The sequence below is a fragment of the Canis aureus genome, chromosome 9 (genome assembly GCF_053574225.1).
Source record: "Canis aureus isolate CA01 chromosome 9, VMU_Caureus_v.1.0, whole genome shotgun sequence".
Taxonomy (NCBI): Eukaryota; Metazoa; Chordata; class Mammalia; order Carnivora; family Canidae; genus Canis; species Canis aureus.
Genome location: NC_135619.1, coordinates 9,415,575 through 9,436,336, shown reverse-complemented (window position 1 = coordinate 9,436,336; position 20,762 = coordinate 9,415,575). Strand labels below are relative to the sequence as shown.

General features: G+C 30.6%; 1 protein-coding gene across 5 annotated transcripts in view; it reads left to right on the top strand.

Moving 5' to 3' along the window:
• Positions 1–20,762, top strand: part of NOVA1 (NOVA alternative splicing regulator 1) — a 148,825-nt gene that overhangs the window by 110,132 nt on the left and 17,931 nt on the right. For 3 of the 5 annotated variants that reach the window (XM_077908818.1, XM_077908820.1, XM_077908823.1), the window contains 2 exons: positions 3,106–3,272; positions 13,257–13,328. In XM_077908818.1, coding sequence (XP_077764944.1) covers positions 3,106–3,272; positions 13,257–13,328 — 239 coding nt within the window. The remainder of the gene's footprint in view (positions 1–3,105; positions 3,273–13,256; positions 13,329–20,762) is intronic. The other 2 variants (XM_077908819.1, XM_077908821.1) reach the window with 1 other exon arrangement.

Genomic DNA, 20,762 nt, shown 5'->3' with positions numbered 1-20,762 from the left:
TTTAGATAATCATTTCTTTATGGCTCAGTGATTTCCATTTACTTCCTGTTAGTCTATATACTCTGAAGAGTATTGTTACTCTGTTGGGGTTACTGTATTGTCTAACATGATATACACTGTCCTAAATTAGAATTTTAAAAGCAACATGGATTATATAATCTCTTTAGTTACTTAGTGCCATGTTGTTGCTGTTTTTCCAGAATCCCTATTGAGGTTGAACTGATTTCCTTTCCTGCTTTGCCATCTGCAAAAGAGCACTCTGTATTTGTCCCCAAAAGCAGAAATGTAATCTGTTTTGTTTTGCCTCCAGACTTAGATGAGAACATATTGCATGAACTACATTGATCAGTTATTATTAATTATTATTGCATCTAGTCATTTATTGGACAGTTAATACAACCTTGTAAAGACTTCCCTAGATCATTTTACCCAAGAACCACATAGATACATCTAGGTAGACAAGGATGAAAAAAGCAGATTAGGAGAAACAGGAAATATTAAATCTTCAAACTCACATTATATTTTTCAGATTCTTTTAAACATTCCAAATGAAAGACATACTTGCTCTCTACTGAAATATTTGTACAATTTAAGAAACCTAGTTTTTTCATTCACTTAAATCCTCATTGTTTAAAATATGAAGATTTAATTTAGGTTTATCCATATATTACTCTTTAAATTCTTGTGATATAAATCTTTTTTGTAGAAGAATGATAATCCTTTACTGTTCTTTTTATTTTATTTTTTTTTCTTTACTGTTCTTTTTAAAAATTCAAAAATACTAGAAAAATGGCTTATCAAGGCAACTAATTCTTAAAGCAATGTAAACTCCTTATGATTTTTTAAATATTTATAGATTTGCAACTTTGTTGTCCAAATGCACTTTAATTATGTTTTATATAGTAGCTTAGAATTTTTAAACTATAGTACCAAAATGTGTTAGTACTTGGAAGTTTTTTTTTTTTTTTAAGATTTTATTTATTTATTCATGAGAAAGAGAGAGAGGCAGAGGCAAAGACAGACTCCATGCAGGGAGCCTGACATGGGACTCAATCCCGGGTCCCCAGGATCATGCCCTGGACCTAAGACAGACGCTTAACTGCTGAGCGACCTGGGCTGCCCTGGAAGTTTTCATATTAATTCAAAAACAAATATTTTATAAATTTAAAAATAATCATTCTTTTTGGTAACTGTTTAGTAAAGAAATACTCCTGAGATGTAAGTTTATGTGTTGTGTTGGGATGCTGAATTTATTTATTTATTTATTTATTTATTTATTTATTTATTTATGATTTATTTATTTATTTATTTATTAATATTTTATTTATTTATTCCTGAGAGACACAGAGAGAGGCAGAGACATAGGCAGAGGGAGAAGCAGGCTCCATGCAGGGAGCCCAATGTGGTACTCAATCCTGGGACTCCCAAGATCACACCCTTAGCTGAAAACAGACGCTTAACCACTGAGCCACCCAGGCATCCCAGGATGCTGAATTTAATACCAAGCTGCTATAATGAGACTCGGAATTATCTGAAAACTAAGTTTTGGGTTTTTTTTTTTTTTCTGTCTGAAGGCTTATCTGTATCATATAAAATGAGTTATAGGATCTGTGTATTAGACCCAACCAGTTTCATCTTAGTCATGCTCACATATATTTACATTTTATTCACTTGATGAAAGATGAACAGTATTAATCTTCATCATTTATCCATAAATTTCAAATTTCATAAATTGTTTTTTAAGATTGTATTTATTTGAGAGGAGAGAGACAAGTAGACTCCATGCTGAGCACGAAGACTCACAACCCTGAGATCATGACCTGAGCCAAAATCAAAAGTTGGACGCTTACCACCCACCTGCCCCAAAAACTATTTTAAAATTTTGTTCTTAACTCTGATATTCTGTCTTATTATTAAAATTACATGATAAAGACCACATTGACTCATTTATGCAATAAATATTTATTGTGCACCTGTTATGTACCAGGGACTTTTTTTTTAAAGATTTTATTTATTCATGAGAGACATAGAAAGAGAAGCAAAGACACAGGCAGAGGGAGAAGCAGGGGAGAAGCAGGCTCCATGCAGGGAGCCTGACGTGGGACTCGATCCCAGGACTCCAGGATCAGGCCTTGGGCTGAAGGCAGCGCTAAACCGCTGAGCCAACTGGGCTGCCCTGTACCAGGGATTGTTGACAGCTTGGGGAAGCTATAACACAAAACAAGCTAATCTCTTGTCCTCTGAGAGCTTACATTCTAGTGAGAAAGTTAAAAATAAAGATTAAAATATCAAATAGTGTTGCTATGATAGTATGTTGTTGCTATGATTAGAAAAAGAGCAGGGTAAGTGAATAAAATGAAGAAATTAACCTGGACTTTCCAAGACCTCCTCTACCCACAAATTTATTTATTTATTTTTTAAAGATTTATTTGTTTATTCATGAGAGATAGAGAGAGAGGCAGAGGCATAGGCAGAAGGAGAAGCAGGATCCCCACAGGGAGCCTGATGCAGGACTCCATTCCAGATCCTGGGATCACACCCCAAGCCGAAGACAGATGCTCAACCGCTGAGCCACCCAGGCATCCCTACACACAAATTTAAATGCTCTTTTCACTCTAGATCATCCAAGTGTGCCATTCATGTAGGTACATCCATTATTTTTCATATCATACGATCATATAATTGTCTTGCCTGATGTTAATTTAGTTTTTCACTCTTAAGATATCCTCTTTGAAAGCTGGGTCCATCAATCTTTATCTATGTGTTACCAGTTTTTAACCCTAAGTCCTTTTATAAGTGCTCAGCAAGTATTTTTTTTTTATGTTGATGAATGAATGATATGCTCAGAACTTCTTAAGATCTCTGGCTCTACTGGAATCCAAAGACCCTTTTTGAGAAAGAAAAGAATGAGTTAAAAATGAAGAAAGGAATATTTATGTATGTCTTCACTCTGTTTGGTTTTTGGTTCAAATGAACATTTCTAGTGAATTAAGAGTTCTGCATTTTTATTTTATTGGCCTTACTATATCATCCTTTCTCATAGCTTTTTGAAAATAAAGTAATAAAATAAGGAAGGTTTTCTGAAAAGTAATCTTTCATCCACAGGTACTACTGAACGAGTATGCTTGATCCAGGGAACAGTTGAAGCACTGAATGCAGTTCATGGATTCATTGCAGAAAAAATTCGAGAAATGCCCCAAAATGTGGCCAAGACAGAACCAGTCAGCATTCTACAACCCCAGACCACCGTTAATCCAGATCGCATCAAACAAGTGAGTGTTTAGTTGGGAAATCAAAGAGAAATATCCACAGGATAGTATGAATTCCTTATAAAAGAAGCATTAACATCTTAGCATATAAAGTTTTTCTTTTCCTAAGCATACGTAATACATAACAAAGTTGTCATTTTATGTACTTAAAGACTACCAGTCTCTTCCTTAGATTGATCAGTTGATTTATTGATTGATTTAACAACTCGTTTTTTAGTATTACACTGAGGAACAATTATGTGCCTCGGTTCTTTTGTGATTGCCTTTTAAAAAATTTATAGACACAAAATTGATAAATTTATAGAAATTTAATCTATTTTAAACTACATTCAATTATTAAAGTATAAAAATTGAAACAATATCCTCAACATTTCAATTACCATATTTTTAATAATACTTGTAGTCTTCAGTATAGTTACTATGCATATAAACTACTGTTTTGTTAATTTGTTATATTCAACATTTTTTATAAACAAATATGTATAAGTAAATTTTTGTACCTAACAAATAGTACTTTGTTTTAAATCAGCTATTACATTATGTATAAGATGTAGTATTTATATATATGTCATAAAGGGCCAATGTTAATCTTTAATGTGTGAGATTTTTCTGTAACAGAAATTTTACTTGATAAAAGACAATGTGAGCTTTTAAGGTTGAATAATGGCTGACATGATGTAGGAGAAAAATGACATTCTTTAGTGTTAAGTTAGGAATTCTTCCCCATAAACTCTTTTAAATTCTGAAATTTTTTTGATACCTTATGATTATAATTATTGTTTCTGCATTTGCCCTTTTTAATTAGCTACTTAATTTGTGATTATGCTATCAATAGACTATGCCTTCAAAAAATGTATTACTCTTCATTAATTCATGGAGTATTTAATTTACAGAATTTTATGTTTATTGTAATAAATTTGAAATGTAGCTCAAAATCTTATTAATTTCATGTTTCTGAATTGAGAAGAAATTTTATACTAAACAATGTTATGAATATATTATAATTTTACCAACATATATATAATAATAAGCCTGACTAATCATATACAGACATAGGAATTAATAATTAGGTAATATATTTTCAAATTATAGGCTAACACTCCATTTTATATTAATTACTATTAAAAAATATTTTTCCATGTTTACATCAGGTAGCTGTTATTCCATATAAAATCATCACTTTATACTCTTTGTCACAGTCAAAATGGTTCAATTTGTATACCCTTCATAAGTTTTCAAGGAGTTGTCTTTTAATTTATGCATGGCAGAATGTAAATATTTTAGAGCTCTAAATATCAGTAGATTTGTTATTCTTCACAGCCATTTATAGTTTTGAAATATTTAGTTTCTCTCAACTCTAAGTGAATACGAGGAATATTTCTAAAACTGACCCCAAGACTCTATCCAGATTCTAAAACTATGAGTTTAGTTAAAGACCTCTGGGTTAAAATCACCTGGGGCTAAGAATTTACAGAGTTGGCACTACAGTGTAAGTTTATTGACTTTCTGCCTTTTCCAGCCTATTCTCTTTTGCTTTATAACTTCTGTGAGAAAAGTTCAAATATTTAGAGACAAGAGTGAACATTTTTATTTTTTAAAAAGTAAAGTTGAGTAGTATAATATTACTGGTGATATATTTAGGACAATGATATGAATTATTTATTATTTTTATAATAATGGGTAGTACCATCAAATAATAGAATATGAATCATTGCTAAAATTCCAATTGTCTCTATGCAATATGAAATTTGAAGGCTACCGTATATCCAGTACCAGTATAGATTGATGAAAACTAGATTTTGAAATTGTTTGGTTTATTTTTACTTGCCTTGTTCAGATAATGTTATTGAAATTCAAGTTAAGTGTTAAAAAAAATAGTGATTGGTTGACTTTTGTGTATTTGCATTCATTTGTAAGCCATGTAGATATTGATGGAATTAAAATTATTGTTGATTTTAATATATTCATGTAATCAATAATGTATGTAAATAGAGTATCATTTTAAAAAATTATCAGACAAGTACACTAAATCTAGTAGAACAACATATTTAATCTTTAATCCCTTTCTTTGTAAATCTAAAAATTGAAATATTTACTTGAAAAATCTGGCAAAAAGATCGAAAATGTTTCCAAGATATTATAGATTAGTAGTTTTTTATGTTCTAAGTTTTTCTATTTTAACAAAAAGATTTTTTGTTGAATTAGTCCCTAAATAGTAAGTCAAGTATATAAATTTAAATACTATAGTTTTATTTCTAGAAATACTGGTTATCCATTATCAAATACTATGTCCAAAATAAATTGCTCTAGAATATATAAATATATTTCATGGGATATTTATATATATTGTAGATTATAAACATAGCATCACAGTAAGATTTTCTTAAAATGGTGGCCTTTCATTTAACTGATAACATTTATCTCTGCTTTAGGCTTTATTTAGTCCTGAAGTTAATTTTAAAAACAATTTAAAAAAATTTTTTTTAGAATTTTATTTAAATTTTGCAAAGAATAAAATTAGAATATATAAAAATGAGAGATAGAAAATATAATTTCTGCATAGAAATGAATCCATGTTGAATATGAAATTATATATTTTCTTAATGTTTATTACTAATGTGTATTGTTTTTTATGATTGATAACTTTAAGGTGTTGCTTCCTAAAAATGTATAATGTATACGTAACGTACTTAAAACAGGAAGTCAAAGTTAGTTCTAAATAAATAAAAGTTACTTTAAAAGTTATTATTTCAAACCATATATTTTGGACTTTTAACAGAATGTTATATTCTGAATCTAGATACACTTGTTAATTGAATAAATTGCATGAACCAGAACATTCTGCCCAAATTCTACCCAAATACCCTTATTAACTGAATGAGTGCTCAAATATAGTGTCTTAGGAATATACTGCAAGCTGGTCTTGCAGATCTTTCAGGTAGTGGAATGATGAAATCTAGCATGACAGCCTTACATCCAACTTTGAATATTAGATGTTGTTTCCTCTCAAGTGTTTCTTGTTGCCATTTTATTTTAAAAATATTTATTCACTAATAGGGTCTCCAATTTTTATATATTCAAATGATAATAGTAATAACAGCTATTGAATAATCAAAATATTGTAGATTCTGTTCTATAACCTTAATTAGAATTATTAAGGTTATTATTATTATGAAGTACCTAATACCATTGTGTTCATTTTACAAGTCAGTATACTAAGAAACTGATATGCATCAAGAGCCAGTAAACCAAAATAAAACATAATTAATTACAACATAGAACATACTATTTCTTATTTTCATGACACACAAATAGAAACATTCAGTGATCTTCAAATAATTTAAACCTTATTTGTAGAAGTTCTGGACTCATTCCTGGAACATGTCTTTAGTTCAGACTCTGTAGTACACATTTTTCCATTTCCAACTTTTTATATTTTGAGTTTGATACCTTTTACCCCTCCTAGAATTATTGAAAATCTTCTAAGTCCCTCAAATCCTTCTCTAAATATGGTTGTTTACATAATGAATCAGTACAATAAACCCTAAAACATGGTAGAAACCACAAATTAGTAATATAGTTAATATTTGTTAATTTCTTGTGTCTGTTACAGATTTTCAGCAGTATTTTTCTCTCTTGCCTCAAATGTAGTTTTAAGGAAAGCCACATTAAGAATGAAGTGGTTATAGGCATTTAGAGAATTCACTTGTATTTTAAAAAACAAATCAAATGAAGATATCAGAAATCTTAGTCAAGAATTTTAGTTCTGTCATGAAAAATTGGCAAAAATAGCACATAATGTGTTCATTATTCACCTATTGTCATGAATTTATTAAATTCCTTTTTATTGAATTGCAAGATTTATTAAGTTGTAGCTCTTGTTCTCTAAAACTAGTTTGTGAGAGATCATAAATTGTTAAAATAATTAATAAAATGTCAGACTGTATTATATACCAAAACTACAACGTAAATAATGTAGCATAAAAGTTCAGACGCATGTGAAAGAAATGTAGGCTTGAGTGACACTTGATCTTATAAAATAGGTGAAGATTTGAACCGGACCTTGAAGATTATATAAGAATTTCCTAATTAGTGGAGAAGAAAGTAAAAAGCTTATTTTAGGCATGTGAAACAATATGGATTTGAGAAGAAAGATATAATGGTTGAATAGTAAGGAGACCCTCGTGACAGAAGAGGAACATTTGCGGTAGAGTTTAGAGGAAATTAATATTAGATAGATAGGATGGGACCAGATCATGGTGAACTTTGGATGTCTGGCTGAGGGGCATTCTATAGATCATGGATACTTCCTAATATTTCCCAAAAGAGCTCTTTCACTTTCTCTGGAAAGTTAGGACAAAAGGAGGCACCTCTGCATTTTGTTCTCTTCTGGCTAAAAATCCAGACGGACTCTTAGGGTGCCTGTAGGTGCAATTATGGATATGAGAAAAGAATAATGACAATTAGCCTAGTGATCTACTATGTGGATCTGTAGGTTTGAAGGTTTGTAAGATAATATTTTCTTCTTTTATGCGACACAAATTTAAGGAGTGTTAAACTTTGTCAGGCTAAATAAATAAATAAAGATTTGGTGGTCAAGAATGAAGGATCAGTAATATAATAGTGATATCTGTGGTGTTTATTCTGTGCCAGCCATTGTGCTATGCACTTTACATGTATTATCATATTTTATCCATCTTCACAAAAACCTATGAGTCATGTAGAGTACAGAATCCATGTTAAAGTTATAGAAACTAAAAATAAATAAATAAATAAATAACGTTATAGAAGCTGATGTTTAAAGGAATTGAGTAACTTACCCAAGAAAATGTAATTGGTAATTGATCTTAACATTGGACTATATGGTCTCCACTTTTTAGCAATGTTGATAAAATGAAACCAAATAGACTTCTGTCTTTGGGGCCTTTTACAGTATCTGGAATAAGTTTATCCAAGAAGAGAACCTCATTTAAAATAGAATATCTTGGGTCAAGGTTAAGTTAAGAGACTAGGCAGTATTTTAAGAAGATGATGAACACCTAATCTTTTTTGGTAGTGAACTTGAAACAAATACTTGAAGTTAAAAGATAAATAAATAAATAAATAAATAAATAAATAAATAAATAAATAAATAAAATCTGTAAGGCTTTGAGACAGGTTAGTTCCCGTTTCAAAATGGTGAGAAAAGAATAAATACTGATTACGTATGGTTTTGAGCTTAGCAGAATGGTGAAGCCTAGAAAGCAATAACTGAATTTTAGTTAGGTGCCTGTTTGAGATAATATTTTTGTGTGTTGCAGGCAAATTGAGTAAGTTGTACGTAGTGTACTTTTCTCTTGAAGTAGTCTTTTATAGAAGTACAGGTGAGAGTGTAAAACTCAAAAATATAGGTCCTAAATTATATTTGAAGCATTAATTTCACTTTACCATCTTCATTGTAGGAGAGGGAGAAAAAAGAAGCACAAAATGAAATAAAGAAGCAATTATCAGGAAAGGTAGTCAGAGGCATTATTAGTATAGGGGTTTAGTGCATAAGATCTGGAGCAGGACTGCCCAGGTTCAATTCCTGGCTCTTTAATTTATCAGCTACATATCTTTGGGTGAGTTGTTTTGCTTCTCTGAACCTCAACTTCTTTACCTATAACATGGGACTAGTAATAATAATCTATTTCATAAGGATGTTGCATTAACTGAGTAGAAGTATACCCAGTTCCTAGTAATTGCTCTTTATTAGAGATAAAGATAAAAGGGAAATCAGTAATATTCCCTGTGATAAAATAAGGAGGGAAGGTTTAAGGAAAGATGCTAAGAAGGATCAATTGCCTGAGAAAAATACAAGAATTCTCTTTTAATAGGAAATATTTGGAGATTTTAAAGTTAGTGTTAACCACATGGTGAGAGCAAAGTCATTATATCCTACTAATATTATTTCCTAAAAGTAAAGAGGCCAGTTGGGTAAAGAGAAAAAAAATGGTGTGAAGGGTAGAAATGCTGATTTGGAATTTTGGATATGCAAAAGAGTGAAACACAAGTTAGCTGAGGAAGGCTCATGTAACCCCTGCAGGAGGAAATGGCTTATGTTAAAGAATAAAAAGGAGCTTGAAAAGGCAGAGAAATTAGAGATGAGATTACTGTGATTGCTCAAGATGCCTCAGGAGTGGTGGAAAGTTCATATTTAGGGTGTTAAGATCCTAACCTATGAAGAGTGGAAGTCTGAGTAGGCAGTTTTGTCTATAATGAAAAGAATAGGAAGATTGGTTGAGGGAGGAAGTGGTTTAGAAAAGGAAAAAGTATAAGGATGTTCATTCTGAAAAATCATGATTTCTTTTAGGTAATGAAGACAATCAGTTGAAAGGTAGATAAAAGCCGTGGGATTGAGTGGCTGAGAAGAAGGATAAAGGTGCAAAATAGTAATTATGAGGAAAATAAGCTATAGAATAAGTTCTGAAAGACCTGTGTGAGTTGGACACCAGCACCATATTAGTGCTGATGGGTTCCAGATAGTCCAGATGTTGGAAGAAGGGAAAGATGTTATCACCACGAAAAACCAAAGATGACAATTACATATTCACGTATTTTTTCCTTTTTTTTAAATAGAGGACTATACAGAACTCAAAACACAGGTTTGGGAAAGTGATTGTTTGAGTAATATTACTCAGTTAGTAATAGATTTTGAATTACAATTGTGATTTGTTGTTCATTGCTGTTCTCACTATACCTATAAATATCAGAGGTTCTTAACAGTCTGTTACTGTAGATTTGCCTGGAGGTAAGCTGCATATATTACAGAGTTTATTTATAGTAATATTTTCTGGTCCAGCAACACTTGTTACTTGTTAACAAGAACGCATTTTACAATTTGTGATCAGTTTTTAGTTCTTATTCCCAGAAGCCAAGTTATAGACCCACTTAATGTCTATTGTTAAATCATGAATATTTTAAAACCATTTGAAAGGATTCACTATTTTGAAATTGTAAAATACTTTGAATTTTTCTGCAGTAAGTAATTCAGCCTTCAATCTTTAAAGTAGAATTCTTAAATAGCTAGTCAATTTGTCTAAACAAAACTATGTTATACTTTTCCATTTGAAAAGTAAATTGTGCTACAAAATGACTGCCCTTCACAATCACTATTTGATAAATGTAAAAAAAAAATTTAGAGGAGAGTGTCCTTTGTACATGTTATTTATAATAACTATTTTAATATACTGTTGCTTAAATGGATATTTAGTCAGAAATTTTATTAAATGATCTTTAACTTGAAACCACTAAATTTAAATCTGTGTAGTAAGAAGGAGTAAATGTTTTGTTTATAAAATATAGGGGAACAAACATATCATTTATATTATACATTGAAATATTTCTTATGGATTCTTTGATTCTAATTTTGTTGTTAAGAAAACTATTTTTGTTGTTAAGCTGTTTAAACTACTTAATAAACATTTTAAAGTAAAGGCATTATTTTAATATATTTACATTTATCTGTTAGTACAATTTTTTTGTAGCTAGTACTTTAAAATATCAACCCAAATGGAAACTCTCTGGTATCTTTTTATAGTTATAAGAAAATTGGTAAAGGGAGGAGACATTTTGTGTTTAAAGTATCAAAATGAATAATAGCTACAAAACTCATTATGTGTTCATTAATTTAGGAATTTAAATGAAGAAAATATATTTAAAGACAGTTTATTGTGATATTTTGATAATCTTATCCCTTGAAGCTCAAATTTATATAATTTTCACTAGTTTATTTAAAATATTAAACTTTATTATCAGATTATGTTTAATAAGCAAATTTTTAATGGTTTAAAAACAATATTTTCCCTGAAGTTCAAAGCTACTATTTTTTGTTTCTGTGAGAAAGAAATAGCATCAGAATTATTAAGGACAGTGTTGATGACTACGAGTTGTATCAGTTACTAATAATACATGTCCAGTATTTCATATATATGCCAAGCAAAAAGAAAGGGATTGAACAAATTGACAGAAGATAATATTAATCTAAGTGTCTACAAATTCTGAGCCACTTGATATTACTACTTTTACAGCATCATTCTTTGCAGTGTTTCAGTACCTTATTAAGAATTCATATCTAGGACGAGGTGGGTGTCGTAGTGAATATTTCAGGTTGATTTTACCCTGATGGATGTACAAGAACCCAACACATACTTAGTGCTTCTGTAGGTTAATATACTTAAATTCTAACCTATTTGGGGAGAAATGACCTCTAGATTCATTTCACATCGTTTCATGAGCAACCTCATAATCTGAGATAAGTACAGAACAGATTTTTAAATGTATGTTAACTACTCCAAGGAATTCTCTAATAACGTCGTAACCAGAGATGGGAAAATAAAATCTTTACTATTCAACATATAGTAGTGTGAAGTCAATGATATATATTCCAGCATAAAATTGCATGAATAGGAAATATTAGAGCAATCTTTAATAAGTGAAAATGAAAGTCTCTCTGGAGAAATGATGGGAATCTTTTTGCAAAGAGCAAAAATAGAAAAAGGATTTGAAGATTTTGTTTCTTCTTTTATGAGGTTTTACTTCTGAAAGTAGCTCTGTGCCCTTTTTAAATATGATTTAACAAAAGCCTTGGTTTAACTCAACATTTAGTTTTCCTCAAAGTATTTTAGGTTTTAACTTAGAAGAACCAGGAATCACTTGAGGAGCGGACTGTTTATAACATGATTTGATGTTAGAACCAATCTTACTTTTGTTACTGGAGAACAGTAAGTTAAGTAGAAGCCTGTGAATTTCTTATTCTTTCTTTTATGCACACGTGCTTTGTTCTACCCAAATCAGAACTTTTGAAATGTCAAATGAAGAAACGTGATTTTATTAAGTAATTTTATTTGCTTTTCCTGATGCTGCTGAACCTTTAAAGTTATGCTTTTGCTCATATCTGAGTAATTTTGATGCATATTTATTAACATAAAATGTCCACATAGAATTGTGTTTATACTATAAAACTACCCCATTTCACCTATAAGGTAATATTATCTACTGAGGCTGCTACATAAGCAATATTATTTGCTAAGTGAAAAATAGTTTTTAAAAGAAAGAAGTTTAACATGGTACACTTCAACATTATTCTATCAAACTTGAGAAGTTTTTAAAATGTATTAATGAATTGTTCAACAAGTACATTAATGACCTCATACAGCATATTATATATAGTATGTAGAAATGTTTCGAAATGAAGTGAACAATAAATATGATTCCTAATATTTTGTGTTTATTTTCAACACAGGCTGATGGTGCTACAACACATCTATATTAAATTTTTAGTTTTAAACATAAATGATAAAAATATGGCAATTTGTTAAAATGCTATTAATTACTTGTTTATTAATATGAGGTTAATGTTTACATTTTCAGATGGGCTCTAAATTTATTAAAAATTATTATTTTAAAAGATAATGTGCTTTAAGAATTCAGAACTACAAATGTAGTTGCTTTTAAGTATGGATCCCTAAATTTATGTGGAATCAACTTGTTGGTGATGTTCAACATATTAAGTAGGTGGATGCTTTTATGCCAAAGTAAACTTCATTTCACCACTTCTTCCAATCCCGGACTGTATTCATTGATAGGAAGATGACTCTTTCAGTTTTACTCATTGAATTTCTTGAATTTTTGTTTGACATCTCTTTTCCCCCAAGCAAACAAGAGGGAAAGAAAAGAGATTACTATTCATGAATATGGTCAGGATACCTTTAATACTCATGTGAATTTTTATCAGTCACCACCATGATTTCAAGTCATGAATTTATTTTTACATGCTTATGCATGCATATTTACATGCATTAGTTACTTAATTAATCTTAAATTCCATTAAATTTGAATGAGTAGGAGAAAAATTTGTTCATAGGATTTTGTTCTCGTTATATTACATTTTATTTTATTTTGTTTTATTTAAATAATCAGTTTAAGGCTTTTAAAGGTTGATTTGCTCCTGAACTGCTTTGTTCCCAGACATTGCCATCTTCCCCAACTACCACCAAGTCCTCTCCATCTGATCCCATGACCACCTCCAGAGCTAATCAGGTACAGTATCATCCTGTCATCTACACCATACTTTTCACGGGTGATTGCCTGCACACTGGAGAAAAAGATAATGGTGGGTTAAGGATGTATTCGTTCATTCACATATGTGCACCATGATCAGATTCCAAATAACCTGAGAAAGAAATATCAATTATTCCTGAAAATTTATATGCATTTTTTAACTTACATAACAAAAATATATTCAGATTGTAGACTCCTTGAATTTTGGATTTTCCCTTAAAATTATGACTTTATGGAGCTCTGTGGGTTATTTATTGAGTCACTGTTTATAATCTCCATTATTGTTTCTTCCTAGGATTACTGATATATAAGTTAAGAATATCATATATGTAAAAAAATGTATAAATATGACTTATTGAGCAAAGGTATATCTTTAAAAGTGAATGCATTTTCATTTGTTTTTTATTTCAGACATGCCTCACTATATAAACAATTCTCACTTTCAATGAAAAACATTTCTAGCGATCTAAAAATAACAGAAAATTGGTGTTTGTTATAGTTTTAATTCTGTTTTACAACTTAGGAAATAGTATTATTTTCTCTCATTTAATACAAGCATTTTCTTTGGTGGAGTGGCAAACTTTGCAATTAGAAATATATTAGTTTGATTTGATGATTGTTTTGGTACTAAATATTTGTAGGTCATTTTTCAAAACTGTAGTTATTTTTGGCACATTTAAGTATATTATCTAAACTATTTTATGTAATTCAGAGCCATACTGTACTTGACAAATGTTGAAAAATATATTCATTAAAATGATTAAACACATTTTCATTTTGTCTGAGTTGAGCTTCATTTAGGTGACAGATGTTATTTTCTTTAATATTTCTACTTTTTCTCTAATACAAAGCCTTATGGTATTATTTGATTATCAAACAAAAGCTTATCTTGTAAATATATTTTTCTTATAATTGATCAATAAATTATTAACTTTGAACTATATTTGCTAACTATATTAAATGTGCCTTTTGCATGTAATCTAAGACTATCAGAATTATTTTGCTTATTTATTGAGTCTAATACTTTTGCAGCCTCAGGAAAAATATTAAAATAATAGCTGGAAGCAAAACTAACATAGGGTATTATGTTATTCTATAGTAGGAGCTTGATTTTCATGTTATGCAGTAGCATTCCCTTTAGACAAAACTACTTTATAATACTCACATTTTAGCCCCAATAAATTAGTTAAAATACTACACATCTCTAGTGATGAATCCCAGCACTTCTAGTTGAAAGAAATGATACAACGTAAGGTGAGAATGAAGCTTGTAATATTAATGCATGAGATTAAAAAGTATTTATATATTTTCTCTATATTTACCTTATCTCTTAAATGAACTTTAATTACATGATATAGAAAACTGTTGGAACAAGTAACTTTATTGTTTTAATATTTCTCTTGTACCTTATTCTTTATTTTCCAAACAAAAATAAGACAAATGAGTGCAGCAGCAATAAAAAAAAAAAAAAAAAAAAAAACTAAGGCGTTTTCTCAACGTACAACATAAACAATCTTGGATCTGAAAAGGAAAACTATCTCAATAATTTTGTCTTTGAAGTTAGATTTGTATTTTATTTATTTTATTTGAACACATGAATTTTTATTAAATGATTTCTTTAAAAGGCTAATTTATACATTGGAGCTTACTAATATTTTTACCGTCTAGATATCATACTGTATCCACCTCTGCCAATTCTAATAGTTTTCTGTTTGAAATAATAATTCATTGTGATTTCATACTCTGTCCACTATACTCAGTTATATTTGTTAAATATATTTTATTTATATTCTGAATTCTTCTTTTTTTATGCAAACAAGCATAATATCTCCTGGATAACATGAGGCAAAATATAAAAGAAGAACCAAACAAGATTCTTAAGTTTATTAAAGGAATTGTAGTCATCACCCATCCTTATGTAGTTTGTAATCATTTTATTCCCTTAGTATTTCCCAGTAGATTCAAATTCACACTCTGTTAGCATAGATCTGTAAGGCTAACCAAGATAGAAAAATGGGTTCCAATATGATAATCTTAAAATCTCCATAATTAAAATGAACATTTAAAACTATAAGAAAATTACTTTTATGTATTACAACTAATATGGTACTCTGTATATAAACTACCAAACTATAAACTTTTTTCCTTGTGAACTTTTATAAAACAATATAAATATATATAAATATATACAAAATATATATATATAAAATATGTCCAATTGATTGTGTTATTTTCATCAATAACAACTAAATGAGTTATGATTGAGTTCTATTTTCAGAATAGTTTGTCTATGTTACAATGATGTCCCATTGTCACCGTAATATGATAAAAAGGTCTGAGGAACTACTAATACGCAAAAAAAAAAAAAAAAAAAAGTAAAAAAGCAAAGAAAATACACTGAGGAGTAAGTTTTATTGCAGTTTCAAAATTCAAAAACTTTTTCTATTCTTTTAAAAATGATTATGTGTTTCAGTACATACTAAATTTTAGTTTTTCTGCCCTCTGTTTATACAGGTCAGACTATTTCCACAGATCAGACTGGCAGATTATAACTACAGTGTTGTGGGTCTATAATAATTTCCCCCTGAAAACTGAAGGACTATCATATGAGAAGTCCTGCAGAATGATAGTTATAAGTCAAAACTGGTGCCAAATTGCTTATGATCCAAATCCTTGTTCTGTTTATTTGCTGAGTAAATTGGGTTTTCACTTTCCCCTTTTGTGAAATTCAAATAACAATAGCATCTCATAGGGTTTGAAGAAAAAAAGAAATTCATTGTGTTACAGTGTCTAGAATGTGATGTTAACCTTAAATGATAGTTTATGTTTAATTTATTTTTTCTAAAGTATCTTATAAGTGATATGAAAAAGAAAGTATTCTGTAAGGTGGTAAATAACATAACATGTAGCTTATGAAAACTGAGTTTTATCTTTAAAGAAGGATTCTCAGATACTAGTTGCTGAGAATCCAACTGCTTTTTTAACTCCAAAATATTTCTGTAATAGAAGTCTCTGTATGCTTTTTAAGATAGTTTAAACTATTCTACAGTTATTTTCTTCTCTAGTGAGAGTACTAAGGTTTATGTTGTCTAATGATAAAGCAAATTGCTATTATTCCCCTAATGAGAAAGAAAAGTTAGGACTTTTTTTTGCATGTATTGCCTATTATAAGGTGCAACATTGAAATTTCTTATATATGGAATTGTAAATATGAAGCAAATAAAAAGATACAATAAATATAATTAGATGCTTTAAGCAATGTGTTTTCAAAAAACTTATAAAGAAATTAAAAAGCAATGAGTTGGGTTTGATCATCAGTTCTAAGTTATTATTACATTTTTCAGTCACTTCAAAATTCAACAAAATGGTTTTGTTAATCAGTTAGTGGTGCCAAAAATTAAATTCCACCCTTAATTTTAGGTTCCTGATTGTCAGCTCTCCTGGGATTCTTCATGACAAGTAAAAAGAAAAATAATGATTGCAGAAATATGTGCTTTATTGACATTTGTTTGTTTACTGATAAATTTGATAACTATATACCAAAATATAATAAAACATAAAAATAGGCAACTCATATGTTGCACCCCTTTGTTTTCTTATAGTTTCCAAAGGTCAAGAGTCTAGGCACTGCTTCACTGAGTTCTATGTTCGTGGTCTCACAAAACTGCAATCAAAGTGTCAGTTGGAGTACATTCTCATCTAGAAGCTTGACTAGAGCCTAATGTGCTTTAAAGTGGATCCAGGTTGATGATAGCATTTAGTTCCTTGCAGTTGTCTGACTGGGATCCTGACTTCTTACTGTTTATTGGCAAGAGGCAACCGTCATATTCTAGAGGTCTCCCAAGTTCCCTGCAGATTGACCCTCTCTACAGTAGGTACTTTGCACCATGGCTATTTTCATCCTGCAAAGCCAGCAGAAGAATCTTTCTCCAGTGTGTGCTAGCAAGATGGAGTTTAATCACAGGAGTGACTTCTTACCACCTTTGCCATACAATATAACCTAACCACAGTACTGACATTCCATCTTTTTGCCACATTCTGTTGATTAGAATCAAGTCACAATTTTCACCCTCATTCACATGGAGGGAATTGCACAAAATGTAGCACCAAGGAGGCAGAGATCATGGGGCCAATCTAAAAATTCCTCTATCAAACCTTCTAATATCTCTTACTCCATCCTCACTCCCAACCGACAACCTTACTTCCTACTTTACTGAGAAAATTGAAACAATCAAAAGAAAACGTCCACAAACTCACACCAACACATCTACTTACTGAGCCAGTATTTATACCCACATATTCTACATTCTCTTCTATTATCTTACCTTCTACGTAAAGCCAGTAATTTTAGCTATACATTAAATCTCATCCTTTTTCCTTTACTCAAGGAATTCCCTTCAGCAGTTCTACCTTCTTTCTCCTTTAACTTTCACGATTTTTGTCTCTGTGGACACATTCCCATAGCATACATATATGTCTTTTTTCTCCCATCTTAAAAGACAAAACTTCTTTTTATCCCACTTCTCCCACCAGCTAATGCCCTACGCCTTATACTCCTTTGTAGCAAAATTCACAAATTATTTTCTGTACTGTTTTCCAATATCCCTCTTCCCATTCTTTCTTAAATCCACTCCAGGAAGATTTTTGCCTTCATTCCACTATAACTGTGTTTGCCAAGGACACCAGAGATGACCACACTGCTAATTCCAGTTGTCTGTTCTTAATCCACATGTTACTTGACCTATCCATGGTATTTGTCATGATTTATCATTTCCATTTCCTTGATATACTTTCTTTACTTGATTTCCAGGATATTTCACACTCATGATTTGTCTCCTACATCATACAATATACTGTCTCAGAATCCTTTGCTAGTTCCTCTTCTCATCCCACTTAATGTTGGGAATGCCCCATATCTTAATAGTTGAGATGACCTCTGGGTTCATACTTTTCTTTCTCCTCATCTAATATCATGGCTTTCATATGCTGACAACCTGCAAAATTTATGTTTTCAGTGTGAGGCAGGTTTCCTATGAACCAATGAAGCTTAATTAAACCTTAAGATTTCTCACCTCCACAAACTTATTACAAGATGCTATACCTAATTTTATGTTCAAAATTTTGAATATATTTCCCAGAGATGTCCCTTAAAATTCAGATTCCACATAACTTGGGTTCATACTTATCTCTAATCCAGATATCACAATGAAATGATAGACTGTATTCAGTTTTCCATGCAGCAGTTTCCACTTTCATATCTAATGGACATTTTAAATTCAACAATCCAAAAACTATCCCAAGCCTGCTCCATCTATATCCCCTTTTTCTATCTCAGTAGAAGACAATGCTATACATCCACTTGCTTAGACCAGAAATCTTGGTTTCACCTCATTTATTTCTTTTGTACCCCAAATCCAGTTCCTATAAGAAATAATAGTGCCTCTACTTTTAAAAAAGCATATACAATCTTAATCACTTCTCATTACATCTGCTGCTACCTTAGTCCAAGCATGAATTATTGCAACAGCTTCCTTGTAGAGTTTTCTGCCTTTCTCCTCTTGGTCTCCAAAAGTCTTTTCTCCACAAACTCTGTATTCCTTTTAAAATGTATCAGTCTTTTTTTTTTCCTTTGCCTATACCTGTAATAGTTGCCCATTTCACTCAGTAAAACACAAAATCACCAAAATAATACCCATTAACTTACAAGATCTGGCCCTTGTCACATTACGTCTTTCACTTCATTTCCTACCTCACGTCCTCACTCACTCTGCCACAGCCAAATTGACCTGCTTGCTTTTCCTTGAAGGCATTAGGCATGGTCTAGCCTCAGTATTTTGCTCTTGCTTTTCTCTCTCTCTCTCTGCATGAAATTCTTTATCTCAGATCTTCTTGGCTAATACCTTTATAGCTCTCCAATCTTAGTTCAGAATTCACCTTCTCAATAAGACCTACTTGACCACCCTATATAAAACTAAAACAGGAGTGTTTTAAAGTGTTTTTTCCATCACCTCAAAGAATACCATATACTTTGTGTATTGTCGTATTTGCTGTGTATTGTCTCTCTCCTTTTCTAGAAAGTAAGTTGCATGAGAACAGGGATCTTTGTTTTATTATCTCATGTATCAAAAGCACCAATCTGGAACATAATAGGTTCTCAGTAAATACTTGTTGAATGACTAGTATTAGGAGGAAGAATAGGCTTATAGCCTATATGTTTAAAACTGTTTATTTTTGAAAATCCCTCAAATGACATTTTCAGCATAAGTTCTTTAAAAATATAAACCAACTGGATAAAGTGTGCTTTTAAAATTTTTATTACTTAAGTATAGTTGATATACAATGTTTCAGGTGCTCAACATGGTGATTGGAAATTCTATGAAAAATGGAGTTACAGTTGTTACCATAGACCATAGAATGTTATTACAATACTATTGGCCCTATTCCCTATGCTGTACTTTTCATCTCTGTGACTCATTTATTCTATAACTGGAAGTCTGTAATTCTAAATCCTCTTCACCTATTTCACCTATTCTTCCACCTCCCTCTTTCTGGAAACACCAGTTTGTTCTCTGGATTTATGTGTTTCTGTATTGAATAAAGAGGTTACGTGAAAGGGACATAGCCTTCTTCAGACTTCTGTTTTACTCAGAATACAGTTTGAAAGCCAGTCAAGCTTTTATCTCTTATCTCAATCGTTATAATTCTCCAACCATCAAAATTAATTTTCATATCCTTCAGTGTTTGTGTGTGTGTGTGTGTGTGCGCACGCGCACGCACATGAAATGTCAGGAAGTGTTCTTTAGAAGTGTATTTAAGAAAGTTCTAGGAAAACAATGAAATCAAAATGTTCTTTTTAAGTGACCTTACTGATTTTACTATATATGTTGGAGTTTATATACTTTGCTTACTACTAAGTAGAGCCTTATGAAATTGCCAATATTAAAGAAATCACTAATATTTGAGCGTAGTTTCTTAATGTATATTATATACATATCAAAATCTTCAAACTCCCAAGAATAAATTGAACCAAAAAAGCATAAGAACCCCGATTAAGAGAATGTACAGTTTTCAGAAAAGTACATAAAATACTTCCTTAATGAATTGACTTAAAATAATTTTGGAAGAGAAAATTTAATGTAGAAATATCAATACTTTTAAAGTAAGATGTAAATGTACTGTAATTTTCATTTTCTTCCAATTTTTTTTGGTTTTGTGGGAGAGAGAAACAAAGGCAAGTGATTTTAATATTCATATGAAAAATAAGTGCCTAAGAATTACCATAAGGCTATTAATAAAAAGAATTATGAAGGAAAATAATAAAAAGAATTATCAAGAAAAATAATATTTTGTGAGATGACATACTTCACTCAGTATTAAAATTTACTATAAAGCTATCATAATAAAAAGAATGTG